At 38.6% G+C, this 18,290-nt stretch overlaps 1 protein-coding gene across 9 annotated transcripts in view; it reads left to right on the top strand.

The window, feature by feature from the left end:
* Positions 1–18,290, top strand: part of DNAH7 (dynein axonemal heavy chain 7) — a 391,865-nt gene that overhangs the window by 48,171 nt on the left and 325,404 nt on the right. For 8 of the 9 annotated variants that reach the window (XR_013519014.1, XM_035305175.3, XM_078328051.1 and 5 more), the window contains exons 6-7: positions 15,366–15,453; positions 16,445–16,625. Coding sequence is in view for 8 of the 9 variants with exons in the window: in XM_035305175.3 (XP_035161066.1) it covers positions 15,366–15,453; positions 16,445–16,625 (269 nt within the window). In the remaining variant the exon portion in view is untranslated. The remainder of the gene's footprint in view (positions 1–15,365; positions 15,454–16,444; positions 16,626–18,290) is intronic. The other variant, XM_078328052.1, reaches the window with a different exon arrangement.

The raw sequence follows: 18,290 nt of genomic DNA, 5'->3' as shown, positions 1-18,290 counted from the left end.
GACTCTATTTGGGGATCTTCTTCAGCTTCATATTTCTAGTTGTTTATATCTCTTCTAAGACTTGGGAATTTTTCATTCATTATTTCATTAAATTTTCTATGCCTTTTCCCCATCTTTTCTCCTCTGAACTCCCCAAATTTCAATATTTGTTTCCCTGATGGTGTCCCATATGCTCCTCAGGCTTTCTTCATTCTTTTTCATAACTTTTTTCTTTGTCTCACTGGGTTATTTCAAAATACCTGTCTTCAAGTCAAAAGTTCTTTCTTCTGCTTGATCTAGTGCATTTCAGAAGCTCCTGATTTTATTTTTTATTTTGGCCATTGAATTCTTCAGTTTGAGGAGTTCTGTTTGGTTCTTTTTTATACATCTATCTCTTCATTAAAAATTTTTTAATTATACTTTTAACTTCTGGGCTACATGTGCAGATCCTGCAGGATTGTTACATAGGTATGCACATGCCATGGTGGTTTGCTGCCTCCATCCCCCATCAGCTACATTAGATATTTCTCCTAATGGTATCCTTCCCCAATCTCCCCACCCCCTGCTATCCCTCCTGTAACCCCCCACCCCCCAAAAGACCCCAATGTGTGATGTTCCCCTCCCTGGGTCCATGTGTTCTCATTGTTCAACACCAACTTATGAGCAACAACATGTGGTGTTCAGCTTTCTGTTCTTGCATCAGTTTGCTGAGAATGATGGTTTCCAGATTCATCCATGTCCCTGCAAAGGACATGAACTCATCCTTTTTCATGGCTGCATAGTATTCCATGGTGTATATCTGCCACGTTTTATTTATCCAGTCTATCACTGATAGCATTTGGGTTCCAAGTTTTTTTCTATTGTAAACAGTGCCACAGTGACATACATGTGCGGGTGTCTTTATAACAGAATGACTGATAATCCTTGGGGTATATACCCAGTAATGGCATTGCTGAGTCAAATGGTATTTTTATTTCTAGGTCCTTGAGGAATTGCCACACTGTCTTCCACAATGGTGGAACTAATTTACACTCCCCAAAACAGTGTAAAAGCATTTCTATTTCTCCACACCCTCCCAATGTGTTGTCTCCAGATTTTTTTGATGATTGCCATTCTAACTAGCATGAGATAGTATCTCAATGTGGTTTTGATTAGCACCAGTGATGATGAGTATTTTTTCATATGACTGTTGGCCACATAAATGTCTTCTTTTGAAAAGTGTCTGTTGATATGCTTCACCCACTTTTTGATGGGGTGATTTTTTTCTTGTAAACTTGTACACATTCTTTGTAGATTGTGGATATTAGCCCTTTGTCAGATGGGTAGATTGCAACATATTTTTCCCATTTTCTTGGTTGCCGGTTCACTCTAATGATTGTTTCTTTTGCTGAGTAGAAGCTCTTTAGTTTAATTACATCCCGTTTATCTATTTTGGCTTTTGTTGCCATTGCTTTTGGTGTTTTAGTCATGAAGTCTTTGCCTATTCCTGTGTCCTGAATGGTATTGCCTAGGTTTTATTCAAGGGTTTTTAAGGTGTTATGTCTTACGTTTAAATCTTTAATCCATCTAAAGTTAATTTTTGTATGAGGAGTCAGGAAGGGGTCCAGTTTCAACTTTCTGCACATGGCTAGCCAGTTTTCCCAACACCATTTATTAAACAGGGAATCCTTTCCCCATTGTTTTTTTTTTTTTTTGGTCAGGTTTGTCAAAGATCAGATGGTTGTAGATGTGCGGTGTTGCCTCCAAGGCCTCTGTTCTGTTCCATTGGTCTATATCTCTGTTTTGGTACCAGCACCATGCTGTTTTGATTACTGTAGCCTTGTAGTATAATCTGAAGTCAGGTAGCCTGATGCCTCTAGTTGGTTCTTTTTGCTTAGGATTGTCTTGGCTATATGGACTCTTTTTTGGATCCATGTGAAGTTTAAGGTGGTTTTTTTCCATTTCTATGAAGAAGGTCAGTGGTAGCTTGATGGGGATAGCATTGAATCTATAAATTACTTTGGGCAGTATGACCATTTTCATGATATTGATTCTTCCTAACCATGAGCATGGAATGTTTTTCCATCTGTTTGTGTCCTCTCTTATTTCATTGAGCAGTGGTTTGTAGTTCTCCTTGAAGAGGTCCTTTACATCTTTTGTTAGTTATACTCCTAGGTATTTTATTCTCTTTGTAGCAATTGTGAATGGGAGTTCACTCCTGATTTGGCTGTTTGTCTGTTATTGGTATGTAGGACTGCTTATGATTTCTGCACATTGATTTTGTATCCTGAGACTTTGCTGAAGTTGCTTGTCAGGCTAAAGAGATTTTGGGGTGAAATGATGTGGTCTTCTAAAAATACAATCATGTCATCTGCAAATAGAGACAATTTGACTTCCTCTTTTCCTAATTGAATACCCTTTATTGCTTTTTCTTTCCTGATTGCTCTGGCTAGAACTTCCAATACTGTGTTGATACGGTTGGTGAAAAAGGGCATCCTTGTCTAGCACTGGATTTCAAAGGGAATGCTTCCAGTTTTGCCCATTCAGTATAATATTGGCTGTGGGTTTGTTATAAATAGCTTTTATTATTTTGAGATACATACCTTTTAGCATGAAAGGCTGTTGAATTTTGTCAAAGGCCTTCTCTGCATCTGTTGAGATAATCATGTGGTTTTTGTCTTTGGTTCTGGTTATGGAATGAATTATGTTTATTGATTTGTATACATTGAACCAGCCTTGCATCCCTGGGATGAAACCTACTTGATTGTGATAGATAAGCTTTTTGATATGCTGTTGCATTTGGTTTGCCAGTATTTTATTGAAGAGTTTTGTATCGATGTTGGCCTGAAATATTATTTTTTAGTTGTATCTCTGCCAGGTTTTGGTATCAGGATGATTTTGTCTCATAAAATGCATTAGGGAGGAGTCCTTTTTTTTTGTATTATTTGGAATAGTTTCAGAAGGAATGGTGCCAGCTCCTCTTTGTATGTCTTCCTTAAATTTCTAATTCAGATTATGAGTTTTTCTGATTTGTTTGTATTGTTTGTATGTGTTCTTTTATATCTTTCTGAGTTTTCTTGAGATCATTTCCTTTTCAGGTGTTTTTAAAATTTTCTTTTATTTGGGACATATTAGTAGAGAAATACTGTGGGGTTTTTTTTTCAGGTGTTTTGTGTTTCCTTGATTTTTTTTTTCATGTTTCTTTTGTCCTTAGGTTGATATCTGTGCATCTGCTATAATTGTCACTTCTTCCAATTTTAAGAAGTAGCTTCCATAGGAAAATACTTTTTCTTCTGAATGTATCAATATATTAACTAGATAGGGTGATTTGGCTTTGGTTCTGGGTAGACACCATAGTGTAATGTTCATATGATTACTTTGATTGTATTTAATATCAGTGGTGTCTGAAAATTACTTAGTGGCTAGGCTGTGGAGGCTGTGGTAGGGATTTGCTGTGGAGAGGGACACCAGGTAGGCTAGTCCTTAGTTCCCTAGGTGGTACATGGGGGCACTGGCAGGGGATGTGGTATGACTCAGAAAGTGCAATATCTGGGTCCTGGGTGGGGTGTGTGGGTGCTGGCAATGGGGACAGTGAGTTAAGTGGATTGGTCCTTGGTTTCCTGGGTAGCTTGCATGGGCACTGGCAGTGTCGAACTGGGAAGGCCAGTCCTTAGGTCTCCATGTAGAGCATGTGGGCACTATTGGGCAAGGGGATCTGCTCTTTGGGCTCCAGATGGGTTGCATAGATACCAGCAATAGTGAAGGCAGGTTGGTCTTTGAGTGCTAGAGTGGATTACACCCAGAGTGTTGGTGTTGGCCACAGGCCAGCTGGAAAAGTCCTGGGTGGGGCAGGTGGGCACTGGTAGTGTCTGTAGTAGGGTGGGTAGGCTGGTCCCTGGACCCGCAGGTGGGACACACAGTGGCCTTGCTGATGATGGGACAATGTCATCGTTCGTGGCAGTGGTCCCAGGTAGACTGCTCTTAGGCTCTGGGGTACACTCTTTGGTTCCCTGTACCTTGGGGGAAGCCTCCTTAATGTGCTGGACTGCCTGTTTCCTAGGTAGTGGACACTGCATGAACTTGGGTGCTGGTGATGTGGCTGTACCACTGGGTTCAGCCAATGCTATACTATTGTAGTCCTGTGGGTGGATGTAGGGGGATGTTGTGGGGTCTTCAGAATGTGGAGGCCAGGCGCAGTGGTTCACACTGGTAATCCCAGCACTTGGGGAGGCTGAGGCAGGTGGATCTCCTGAGGTCAGGAGTTCAAGACCAGCCTGGCCAACATGGTAAAACCCCATCTGTGCTAAAAATACAAAAAAAATAGTCTGAGCATGGTGGCAGCTGCCTGTAATTCCAGCTACTTGGGAAGCTGAGGCAGGAGAATTACTTAAACTCGGGAGGCAGAGATTTCAGTGAGCCGAGATCATGCCATTGCATTCTAGCCTGGGCAACAAGAGTGAAACTCCATCTCAAAAACAAAAACAAAAACAAACAAGAAAAGAACGTCGAGATGCAGATACTATTGTACCCTGGGCAAGGCGTACACCTGTATTGGCTCTGCTCTCAAAATGGTGCAGTGCTATAGCAGCTCGGGTTCCAGAAGTGGGATTTAGCATGAGTTATCTTTCTGGAACAATGCAGTTGTGGGTGCTCCGTGAAGCACCCTATACTATGCTCAGGGATCCTGAGAGCCAACAGGCTTTTCTGTATCTGGGACTACAGGCTTCTTCACTGGAAATGTGGACAGATGGGAAATCTCTCACTTACATTTTTCCAGCAATGGAGCATTCCTCCTGGCTCTGGGCTGAACTGGCCTACTGCCCCACTTTCCTTTCTACATTGCCATCTTGAGCTTTCCATGCCTCAGAGAGTCCCTGTTTTTTTCTCTGCTGGATTCCAGTGTTTGCCCCTAGATGCTCTGTTTGATGTGTGTTAATGTACTTGCTGTTTTGGTCCATCTTCATAGAGAAGACAGGCACTGGACTCCTCTCTTCAGCCACTTCATACAATCATCCTTGAGAGCAGTCTGGCAGTAAACATGACAGTCTTCTGTTATCATCTCTTCTCTTTTGTTCATTCAGTTTTCTTCCTCCAACAAATCCAAGTGCCTTAGAGGAGGTGCAAAGACTTACCAGACTTAATACACTGGAAGCTGATGCAACAATGGTTGCAGGTTATGCCAATATCTTTTGAAAAGAAAAGGCTTTAAATTTTGTTAAAATATAATTTATCAATTTTCATTTTGTTGTTCATACTTTCAGAGTCATATAAGAGTCTTTTCCTAATACAGATTCTCAAAGATTTCCTCCTACATTTTCTCCTGACACCCTTATAGTTTCTTTTTTGAGATGGAGTCTTGGTCTGTCACCCAGGCTAGAGTGCAGTGGCATGATCTCGGCTCACTGCAACCTCTGCTTCCTGGATTCAAGTGATTCTCCAACCTTAGCCTCCCAAGTAGCTGGAATTACAGGTGTGCACCACCATGACTGGCTAATATTTGTATTTTTAGCACAGATGGGGTTTCACCATGTTGGCCAGGCTGGTCTTAAACTCCTGACCTCTGGTGATACATCTGTCATGGCCTCCCAAAGTGCTGGGATTACAAGTGTGAGCCACTGTGACTGGCCTAGGTTTTTAAAAATAGTTTTAACTCTTACATTTACATGAATAATCCATTTCAACTTCATTTTTTTCCTTTTTCTATTAGACTTTAAGTTCTGGGGTACATGTACAGAACGTGCAGGTTTGTTACATAGGTATACACATGCCATGGTGGTTTGCTGCACCCGTCAACCTGTTATCTACATTAGGTATGTCTCCTAATACTAACTCTCCTCTAGCCCCCCACCCCCAACAGACCCCAGTGTGTGATGTTCATCTTCCTGTGTCCATGTGTTCTCGTTGCTCTATTCCCACTTATGAGTGAGAACATGTGGTGTTTGGTTTTTCTGTTCCTGTGTTACTTGGCTCAGAATGATGGTTTCCAGCTTAATCCGTGTCCTTGTAAAGGACATTAACTTGTCCTTTTTTATGGCTGCATAGTATTCCGTAGTGTATATGTGTCACATTTTCTTTAATCTGTCATTGATGGGCTTTTGGGTTGGTTCTGAGTCTTCGCTATTGTTAAATAGTGCTGCAATAAACATGCATGTGTATGTGCCTTTTTATATGTGTGTGTGTGTGTATTGTATTTTAGGTTCTGGGAAGAACATGCAGGATTGTTGCATAGGTACATACATGGCGATGTGGTTTGCTGCCTCCATCCCCATCACCTATATCTACCATTTCTCCCCATGTTATCCTTCCCCAACTCCCTACCCCCCACTGTCTGTCACCTGGTCCCCCCTCACAGACCTCAGTGTGAGATGCTCCCCTCCCTGTGTCTATGTGTTCTAATTGTTCAACACTCGCCTATGAGTGAGAACATGTGGTGTTTGATTTTCTGTTCTTGTGTCAGTTTGCTGAGAATGATGGTTTCCAGGTTCATCCATGTCCCTACAAATGACATGGACTCATCATTTTTTATGGCTGCATAGAATTCCATGGTGTATATGTGCCATATTTTAACTGTCCAGTCTATCATTGTTGGGTGTTTGGGTTGGTTCCAAGTCTTTGCTATTGTAAACAGTGCTGCAATGAACATACATGTGCATGTGTCCTTATAATAGAATGATTTACAATCCTTTGGATATATACCCAGTAATGGGATTGCTGGGTCAAATGGAATTTCTATTTCTAGGTCCTTGAGGAATCATCACACTGTCTTCCACAATGGTTGAACTAATTTACACTCCCACCAGCAGTGTAAAAGTGTTCCTATTTCTGCACATCCTCTCCAGCATCTGTTATCTCCAGAATTTTTAATGATTGCTATTCTAACTGGTGTGACATAGCATCTCAATGTAGTTTTGATTTGCATTTCTCTAATGACCAGTGATGATGAGCATTTTTTCATATGTTTGTTGGCCTCATATATGTCTTCTTTTGAAAAATGTCTGTTCGTATCCTTTGCCCACTTTTGAATGGGTTTGTTTTCTTCTTGTAAATCTGTTCTAAAATGAGTTAGGGAGGATTCCCTCTTTTTCTATTGTTTGAAATAGTTTCAGGAGGAATGAATCTCCTCTTTGTACCTCTGGTAGAATTTGGCTGTGTTTCTGTCTAGTCTTGGACTTGTTTGGATTGTTAGGCTGTTTACTGCCTTAATTTCAGAAATTGTTATTGGTTTGTTCAGAGTTTTGACTTCTTCCTGGTTTTGTCTTGGGAGGGTGTGTGTGTCCAGGAATTTGTTCATTTCTTCTAGATTTTCTAGTTAATATGTGTAGAGGTATTTATAGTTTTCTCCGATGTTAGTTTGTATTACTGTGGGATTGGTGGTTATATCCCAACTATCATTTTTTATTGCTTCTCTTGGACTCTTTTCTTTTTTATTAGTCTGGCTAGTGGTGTGTCTATTTTGTTTATCTTTTCCAAAAAGCCAGCTCTGGGATTCATTGATTTTTTTGAAGGGTTTTCTGTGTCTAGTTTTGCTCTGATCTTAGTTATTTCTTGTCTTCTGCTAGGTTTTGAATTCCTTTGCTCTAGCTTCTCTAGTTTTTTTTTTTATTGTGATATTAGGTTGTCAGTTTTAGATCTTTCCTGCTTTCTTTTGTGGGCATTTAGTGCTATAAATTTCCCTCTACACAGTGTTTTAAATGTGTCCCAGAGATTCTGGTACATTGTGTCTTTGTTCTCATTGGTTTCAAATAACATCTTTATTCCTGTCTTAATTTCATGATTTACCCAGTAGGCATTCAGTAGCAGGTGTTCAGTTTCCATGTGGTTTTGCAGTTTTGAGTGAATTTCTTAATCCTGAGTTATAATTTGATTACACTGTGTTCTGTAAGATTGTTACGATTTCCGTTCTTTTGCATTTGCTGAGGAGTGTTTTACTTCTAATTATGTGGTCAGTTTTGGAATAAGTGTGATGTGGTGCCAAGAAGACTGTATATTCTGATAATTTGGGGTGGAGGGTTCTTTAGATATCTGTTAGGTCTGCTTGGTCCAGAGCTGAGTTCAAGTCCTGGATATCCTTGTTAATTTTCTGTCTTATTGATGTGTCTAATATTGACAGTATTGTTACAGTCTCCCACTATTATCATGTGGGAGTCGAAGGCTCTTTGTAGATCTCTAAGAACTTGCCTTATGTTTCTGTGTGCTCCTGTATTGGGTGCATATATATTTAGGATCGTTAGCTCTTCTTGTATCAATCCTTTTACCATTATGCAATGTCCTTCTTTGTCTCTTTTGATCTTTGTTGGTTTAAAGTCTGTTTTATCAGAGATTAGGAATGCAAGCCGTGCTTTTTTTGCTTTCCATTTGCTTGGCAAACATTCCTCCATTCCTTTATTTTGAGCCTATGTGTGTCTTTACATGTGAGATGGGTCTCCTGAATACAGCACACTGATGGTCTTGACTCTTCATTTAATTTGCCAGTCTGTGTTTTTTAATTGGGGCATTTAGCCTATTTGCACTTTAAGTTAATATTGTTATGTGTGAATTTGATCCTTTCATAATGATGCTAGCTGGTTATTTTGCCCATTAGTTTATCCTTTTCTTCACAGCATTAGTGGTCTTTACAATTTGGTATGTTTTGGCAGTGGCTGGTTACCAGTTGTACCTTTCCATGTTTAGTGCTTCCCTCAGGACTTCTTGTAAGGCAGGTCTGATGGTGACAGAATCTCTCAGCATTTGCTTGTCTGTAAAGGATTTTATTTCTCCTTTGCTTATGAAGCTTAGTTTAGCTGGATATGAAATTCTGAGTTGAAAATTCTTTTCTTTAAGAATGTTGTATATTTGCCCCCATTGTCTTCTGGCTTGTAGGGTTTCTGCACAGAGATCTGCTATTGGGCTGGTGGTCTTCCCTTTGTGGGTAACTCGACCTTTCTTTCTGGCTGCCCTTAGTATTTTTTCCTTCATTTCAACCTTGGTTAATTTGATGATTATGTGTCTTAGGGTTGATCTTGAGGAGTATCCTTGTGATGTTCTCTGTATTTCCTGAATTTGAATGTTGGCCTGTCTTGCTAAGTTGGGGGATGTTCTCCTGGATAATATCCTGACGAGTGTTTTCCAGCTTGGTCCATTCTCCCCATCACTTTCAGGTACATCAAACAAATGTAGATTTTGTCTTTTCACATAGTCCATAGTTCTTGAGGGCTTTGTTTGTTTCTTTTCATTCTTTTTTCTCTTTTCTTGTCTTCTAACTTTATTTCATTTAGTTTGATCTCAGTCTCTAATATCCTTTCTTTCACTTGATTGTTTCAGCTATTTAATCTTGTGTATGCTTCAGAGTTCTTGTACAGTTTTTCAGCCCCATCAGGTCATTTATGTTCTTCTCTAAACTGGTTATTCTAGTTAGCAATTCCGCTAAGTTTTTTTCAATGTTCTTAGCTTCCTTGCATTGGGTTAGAACATGCTCCTTGGAGAAGTTTGTTATCACCCACCTTCTGAAGCCTATTTCTGTCAATTCATCAAACTCATTTTCCTCTAGTTTTGTTCTCTTGCTGGTGAGGAGTTGTGATTTTTTTTTGGAGGAGAAGAGGCATTCGGGTTTTTGGAATTTTCAGGTTTTTTTGTGCTGGTTTCTCCCCATCTTTGTGGATTTATCTACCTTTGGTCTTTGAAGTTGGTGATCTTTGGAATGGGGTTTCTGAGTGGACGTCCTTTTTGTTGACGTTGAGGTCCACTCCAGACCCCATTTGCCTGGGTATCAACAGTAGAGGCTGCAGAAGAGCAAAGATTGCTGCCTATTCCTTCCTCTGGAAGCTTCATTTTAGAGAGGCACCTGCCAGATGCCAGCCAGAGCCCTCTCATATGAGGTGTCTGTCGGCCTCCACTGGGAGGTATCTCCCAATCAGGATACATGGGGGTTAGGGATCCACTTCAGGAGGCAGTCTGTCTCTTATCAGAGCTGGAACATTGTGTTGGGAGATCCACTGCTCTTTTCACAGCTGTCAGTCAGGGACATTTAAATCTGCTGAAGGTGTGCCCACAACTGCCCCTTCCCTCAGATGCTATGTTCCATGGAGATGGAAATTGTATCTATAGTTCCTGACTGGGGCTGCTGCTGTTTTTTTCTGATATGCCCTTCCCAGAGAGGAGAGGCAGACTGGCCTCAGTGGTCTTGCTGAGCTGAGATGGTCTCTGCCCTGTTTGAACTTCCCTGTGGCTTTGAGAGTAAATTTTATATGTTCTCCACACAATATGATAGTTATTTGATTTGATGGATATGTTCATTAGCTTTAATTATTTCACATTGTATTCATAAATCATAAAATTACTTTTTACTTTATAAACATATACAACTATAAATAGTTAATTTACAGTTGAGTTACATATCAAAAATGAAAAGAAAAAACAACATGGGCTCAATAAATAAAGGAAATAGAAAGTGTCTTTTATCAAGTTGAAGGTGTTCCTTTCCTTTCCTAATTTGTTGAGAGATTTTATCATGAATGAATCCTGGATTTTTGTCATTTGCTTTTTCTGTGTCTACTGAGGTGATCATTTAGTTTTTGTCCTTTATTCTATTAATATGATATATTACATTATTTGCTTTTTATAATTAGTACAACCTTGCATTCCTCTCAGTCATTGTGTGTAATTTCTTTGTTATGTTTCTGGATTTGGTTTGTTAGTATTTTGTTAGGAATTTTTTTCAGTTTATATCCATGAATGACATGGCTCTGTAGTTTTCTTGATATATCATTTTCTGTCTTTGATATCAGGCCACTAATGGCTTCATAAAAAAGAGTTGGGAAGTGTTTTTATTTCTTCTATTTTCTGAAAGAGTTTGTTTAGAATTGGTATTATTTCCCTCTTGATTGAATTCATTAGTGTAGCCATCTGTACTTGAACTTTTCTTGGTAGGAAAATTATTAATTACTAATTGAATTAGTGTACTTAATACAGATCTATTCATATTTTCTGTTGTTTATTGGGTCACATTTGATCCTTTTTGGCCTGTTGGGAATGTATTCTTTTTATGTAATTTGTTGGGAGAAATCTATTCAGATAACCTCCTTGTTTTCAGACTTTCTCCTCATTCTCTCCTTTGGTACCTGCCAACCCTGAGACCAGAGCCTTTTCTAGTGGTCTCCCAGGCAAATTGCTTTCCTTCCTGTATAAGTTTGGGTTGTGGTGTTTTAAACTCTATTTCGTCTGTCCTCTCTGATATGGTTTTGCTCCATGTCCCCACGCAGATCTCATCTTGAATTGTACTCCCATAATTCCCACTTGTTGTGGGAGGAACCTGGTGGGAAATAATCGAATCATGGGGGTGGTTTCTTCATACTGTTCTTGAGGTAATGAATTGTTCCTGAGATCTGATGGTTTGATAAGGGGAAATCCATTTCACTTGGCTCTCATTTCTCCCTGGCCACCACCATGTAAGAAGTGCCTTTTGTCTTCTGCCATGATTGTGAGGCCTCCCTAACCACATGGAACTGTAAGTTCCATTAGGCCTCTTTCTTTAGTAAATTGCCCAGTTTCTGGTATGTCTTTATCAGCAGCATGACAATGGACTAATACAGTAAATTGATACCAGTAGAGTGGGCATTGATGAAAAGATACCTGAAAATGTGGAGGTGACTTTGGAACTGTGTAAAAGGCAGAGGTTGGAACAGTTTGGGGGCTCAGAGGAAGACAGGAAAATGTGGGAAAGTTTGAAACTTCCTAGAGATTTGTTCAATGGCTTTGACCAAAAACCTGATAGTGATATGGACAATAAGGCTGAGGTGGTATCAGATGGAGATAAGGAACTTGTTGGTAACTGGAGCAAAGGTGATTCTTATGTTTAGGAAAGAGGCTGGTGGCATTTTGCCCCTGTCCTAGGGATTTGTGGAACTGTGAACTTGAGAGAGATGATTTAGATTATCTGGTGGAATAAATTTCCAGGCAGCAAAACATTCAAGAAATGACTTGGGTGCTGCTAAAGGCATTCAGTTTCATAAGGGACACACTACATAAAAATTTGCAGCCTGAGAATATGGTAGAAAAAAAGTCTTATTTTTGGAGGAGAAATTAAAGCCAGCTGCAGAAGTTTGCATAAGCAATGAAGAACCAAATGGTAATCCCTGAAACAATGGGAAAAATGCCCCCAGGGCATGTCAGAGGTCTTCATGGCAGCCCCTTCCATTACAGGCCCAGAGGCCTAGGAGAAAATGGTTTTGTGGGCCAGGCCTAGGGTCCCCATACTGTGTGCAGCCTGGGGACTTGGTCCTCTGTGTCCCAGCTGCTCCAGCTGTGGTTGAAAGGGGCCAATGTGGAGCTTGGGCTGTGGCTTCAGAGGGTGCAAGTCTCAAACCTTGGCAGTTTCCATGTGGTGTTGAGCCTGCAGGTGCACAGAATTCAAGCATTGGGCTTTGGGAACCTTCACTCACATTTCAGAGGATGTATGGAAATGCCTGGATGCCCAGGCAAAAGTTTCTTGCAAAGGTTGGGCACTCATGGAAAACCTCTGCTAGGGCAGTACAGAAGGGAAATGTGGGGTCAGAGTCCCCACACAGAGTCCCTACTGGGGCACTGCCTAGTGGAGCTGTGAGAAGAGGGCTACCATCCTCCAGACTCCAGAATGGTACATCCACTGACAGCTTGCACTGTTTGCCTGGAAAAGCCACAGACAATGTCAGCCCATGAAAGCAGCTGGGAAGGAGGCTATACCCTGCAAAGCCACAGGGGCAGAGCTGCCTAAGACCATAGGATCACCTCTTACATCAGCCTCACCTGGATGTGAGACCTGGAATCAAAGGAGATCATTTCGGAGCTTTAAAATTTTACTGCCATGCTGGATTTTGGACTTGCATGGGCTCTGTGACCACTTTGTCTTGGCCACTTTCTCCCATTTGGAATGGCTGTATTTACCCAATACCTGTACCTCCTTTGTATATAGGAAGTAACTAGCTTGTTTTTGATTTTACAGGCTCATAGGTGGAAGGGACTTGCCTTGTCTCAGATGAGACTTTGGACTGTGGTTAATGCTGAAATGAGTTAAGAATTTGGGGGACTGTTGGAAGGTGTAATTTGTTGCAAAATGTGAGGACATGAGATTTGGAGGGCTAGGGGCAGAATGACATGGTTTTGCTCTGTATCCCCACCCAAATTTCATCTTGAATTGTACTCTCATAATTCCCACATGTTGTGGGAGGGAACTGGTGGAAGATAATTGAATCATGGGTGCAGTTTCTTCCATATTGTTCTCATGATAGTGAATAAGTCTCATGGGATCTGATGGTTTGATAAGGGGAAACCCCTTTCACTTGGCTCTCATTTCTCTCTCTCTTTGCTATCATATAAGAAGTGACTTTCGCTTTCTGCCATGATTGCGAGGCCTCTCTAGCCACTTGGAATTGTAAGTCCATTAAACCTCTTGCTTTTGTAAATTGCCCAGTCTCAGGTATGTCTTTATCAACAGTGTGAAAACAGACTAATAGACTCTCCTTTTCAGGTTCCAGAAATTTGTGAAATATCTCCTTAGCTAATGACTTTTCTTCTAGTTTCTTCATAATTAATGAGTTACAATTATTTTATTACAATTTTTTCAGGGCAATTTAAAAAAGGGAGGTTCATGCCATCATCTTGAACCAAAAGCCTCTACTGATTTTATAAAGAGAAAAGAAATCAATATAGTTCTTTTCATTTTTGAGAAATAAAATACGTCATATTTTCTCTTTACCCAGCCCCATGCCTTCTATATTGATTATTTCTAAATGGAATAAGCATGGCTATTTGGAAGTACATATTTATGGGCAAATTCTTCCTTTCATAGTTAGCCGTATGACCAAGGGGAAGTTATTTAACCTCTCTGACATTCAGTTTCTTCATCTGTGAAATGGGGATAATTATGTTGTTGTCTTCTTTAGCAATGGGTGTGAGGATTGTAATATATGTGAAACTATTGAAGGCCTAAGTAGGTAATCAATTAAAAGCTGCAATTATTATTGTTCTCAGTGAGGAGAATGTTTGCTACTGGCCCTAGAATGATACAATCATAGAGTTTTAGAGCTGAAAGGATCTTCATTCTGATGAGGAAAACTTCTACAGCCATTTCTTTTACCTCCTCACCTACCCTTGCCTTGCTGCAGTGCATCTTTCTAGGCAGGTGTTACACAGAGAATGAGGTTTGTTTGATTCTTAGAATTCAGCAAGGTAGGTAAGATGGGGATTTCTGCTATTAAACAAGAAAAAAATAGTTACTGAGATCATATGCTTTATAGTGGCAGAATCTGAACCCAGATTTCCTGATTCCTGAAATATGTTACTTCCTTTCTGTACAGTCAACAATATAAGCTTACATTTATAGTTAGAAAAATAAACTTTTTTCTCTCCATGTACTAAATACCTTGAGGATTTGTACTGCTTTCATACTTGCATTCCCTCACTTAACAAACATTTATTGAGCACTAGCTATGTATTGAATTAAACTGAGACATTACCCAAAGTCTTGACTCTTGTCTTGTCCATATAATTGAAAATAATGTGTATAAAGTTCACAAAACACTGGATTCCTGGATTTGCAAAAGATAAATGAGTTAGAAAATCTGTTCTGGGTAACCACTTTGGTTTGTTATCTCAGATATACTCACTAAATCTCCAGCCTCCCCTCCCTGGGCAGTTAGTGGGAAGATGTATAGGTCAGCATCACTGACCTATATCCCTCCCAGATGAAGCTGGGATCCAGATGAAGAGGATGATAGTCAGTTATAAGAGGTTAAAGCTATCTCAGAACAACTTATTTTTCTGAAGAGGTGAACTATGCCTTTCTGCCCAGTGTAGCCCAGAACATGTCACAAAATGTGGCTCATATTTGGCATAGATTTTGAATTGAATTATAGTTATAAACATTATTGTATTATATAAACACATACCCAATAATAAATACATAAGCACATAAGAACTTCTGTGTCACTGATTGTTAACTTGTATGTCTGTAGAAATCTGAGAAACGGCCTTTTGAAGAATGTGTCTGTCTTCTGCAAAACTGTGTTTAAAGTACTTTCTATCAGTGCTCTTTTTAAAACTCATATTTATAAATAACAATACATATTTTAAGAATATTGCAGGAGTGTTCCTTTATAAGTTCAAAGAAGAGAGAGCTTGATTCTTAAGTAATGAGGAAGAATAAGTAAAGGCCATCAAGAAGGGCGTGATTTCTTGGTCTTCCAAGTAACTTCCAATATGATTGTTTCTATGAATAAAGTATTTGGGGAGAAATATAGTACCAAACAAATATGTACACTATTTTTAAAATGTTCAACAATTCATTTTTTTCCTTATGATTTGATAGAAAATAGTCCTGGTTTTCTTATACCCATTGTTTTATGTTTTAACTGCCCCTTACCTATTTTTGAATAGTGCGTTTATCATTTTGTTAGGCAACAAGATACTGACTTAGACTCAGCTGTCCCTGATGGAAGCATAATTCCAAAACCGACCACTTCTGCTATAGAGAAAGACATCTTGGTAACAGGCCATTTCTTTTGTTAGTATAATTGAAAATGAGAGAAATACTTGAAGATAATTTTATACTTTAGAACTCACTCTGTGCACCTCATTTGTGAAACTCTGTGGACGTAGGAATAAATACAGAGTTCTATGAAAAAGCTTTATGGCACTCATAAAAGAAATCATTCTCTCCTTTGCCACCTAGGACCACAATTTAAAAAAATTTCAAATCTACTTTCTCTATGTATTAAAGCCAGGTTCAGTCATATATAGCTTTACATGCCTTAATTTTTTATGAGAAATTATTTTATATAATGTATATTTTACAAGGCCTATTAACTTACCTTAGAAATAGTAATTCTTCAAGTATTTCAAATGCATAAGAATTTTTAAAATGTAAATATCAAAGACTTTTAACACTGCTAATTCAAAAGTATTTTGACATTTAATTTTTTTCTAATAAGTGACATGTAAAAATTCGTGAAAATATATTGAAGTTAAATATTCATTATTTTGGAAATGATAACTTGTTTTAAAATGAATATGAACATGTACAATAGCAGCTATAAAATTACAGTATGGACTATTAATAGGCCAGTTGGGATGTCCTAAATTCTATTGTATAATATTTCTGGAATTAATATATAGGGATACTGATTTGCTTATAGCTTTTAAGATCTTCTGATAATAAAAGGACAAAAACTAACACAATTTTTAAAAATTACAAAACACTAATTCAGCATGGACTCTGTTGTGTACATCATGTATTGGGTAATGTAACTTGATGTTTTAGGGTATAGTTATAAAATGAGGTAAGAGTTTTCATTTTCATGAAAATCCACATTTGTAACATTTAGATCTCAAATAATGCCTATGTGAATTGCACCAAATACTTTTTTATGCTTTATAAATACTTTGTTCTCCTAAAACTTGAATTCGCTTAGTAGTTTTATTTTTTATAAATATACTTTTTCTATACATCAACATTTTTCCTATCTTCTTTTTGTAGAGAAATTACTATTATATTCACCACGGAATTGATACAGACCATGTAGCCCCAATGGAAGATTCTTGGCTAGAACATGTATTGGATTTAGTTCCACAACACCTGAAAGTCTTCACAGACAGCATAGTTACATTATCTGATGAAATGAGAGAAGATTATCTGCTTAGTATAAAGAAATCCATAGGTAAATTGGTATTCTTTGATTTTTAATTTGAATATGTCTCATTAAAGATAATTTTTGTATTAAAAATTAATACCTATACTTCAAACTATTCATATAATATTATAATTATGCCATTTCTTACATTGCTGTTATATTACTTAAGATCTTAGGCAAATTATATTAATGAAGTATTATAAAAAATAATTCTATTTGTAGGAATGTATTCCCACCACAAGGGACAGCACTGAAGAAAATTATAAAGCATTAATTTTAATCTTTCAATATTTATTGAGCATCTAATTTATGGAAGGCATTAGGCATTTAGGAGATAGTCTATTCCTTTAAGATGGCCTCTTCATTCAAGGATCTTTTGGTGTAGGCATGAGACAAGACATATTTAAATAATTACCTAAAAGTATAAGCATTAACAATGAACATTAATATTACTGATGTCATAAATTAGAATGTAATTCATGTAAAGTTGTTGCAGTAGACCAAAGGTTGGCAAACTATAGCTCACAGGCACATCTGGCCACTGCCTGTTTTCGTAAATACAATTTGGAAACATAGCCACACTAATTCATTTGCATGTTATCTACAAATCTGATTGCTTCTGAGCTACAAGAGCAAAACTGAACAGTTGTGACAGAGGCCTTGTGGCCCACAAAGTTGGAAATAGTTACAGTCTAACCCTTTACATAAAAAATTTGTTGACCCATGGTACAAATAGATCCTAAGGCTATCAGAACTATTTTAAAAATACTGACTTCTGGCCATACCTGAATTAAAATCCCTGGAGGCAGGGCCTTGGAATCTGTACTTTTAAAAAAGGCTCTCAAGTTGGTTGTGATGGTAAACCTAGTATGATGGATGCTATGTTCAAAGTTGGAGAAATAATAATGCTTTGGAGTAATGTGGGGACCCTTCCTGGTGGAGGACATGCACTTTATTTATGACTCCTATGGAATATCCTGGTAATATAAAAATAAAGAGCCTAATTCCTGTCCTCAGAGTTCATAGTGTAATGAGGGAGATAGACAAATAACTAAATGATAAAGTAGTAAGTGCAAAGAGGAGAGAAACAGAAGATACACTGTAAGGGAGAAGAGGTCATCTCTGACTTGTTAGGAAGGATTCTGGAGGAGCCTAAACTAAGTCTTGAAGGATGAACAACGGTCTAGTAGGGAATGTGCTTGGCCTAGGAAATGCTGTGAACGATGGCAGACATGCATGAGAGGCTCTTGTGGGCTTGTAAGCAGTTCTGAAGCCAAAGCACAGGGTGCATTTGGGGAAAGGGACAGACTCTGAAGAGGTTTATATGCCTTTTTAGAGCATTTGAAGGTAAAGGAGAGTCTCTGAAGAATTGTAGGCAAGGGGGTACTACATGCAACTTGCATTTTAGAAAGAGCATCTTGAAAGACTGGCAGAAGAATTAAAATTAATTGTGAATTAAAGACCATAGAAGACAGAAGCAAAATAGCTTCCTTTACTGATTTTATAACGGGACTATTTTATGCTCTTATGCAATTTAAAAGAGAACAAGGCAATACTGTTGTCCCTTGGCATCCACAGGAGATTGGTTCCAAGACAGTCACCTCCCCAGCAGATAACAAAATCTGCAGATGCTCAAGTCTCTGATATAAAGTGGCATAGTATTTGCATATAACCTCACATCCTCCCATATAC

This window comes from Callithrix jacchus, chromosome 6 (genome assembly GCF_049354715.1).
Source record: "Callithrix jacchus isolate 240 chromosome 6, calJac240_pri, whole genome shotgun sequence".
In the NCBI taxonomy this organism is placed as follows: Eukaryota; Metazoa; Chordata; class Mammalia; order Primates; family Cebidae; genus Callithrix; species Callithrix jacchus.
Note: the sequence above shows the minus strand (reverse complement) of the source record. Positions and strands in the feature narration are given on the sequence as shown.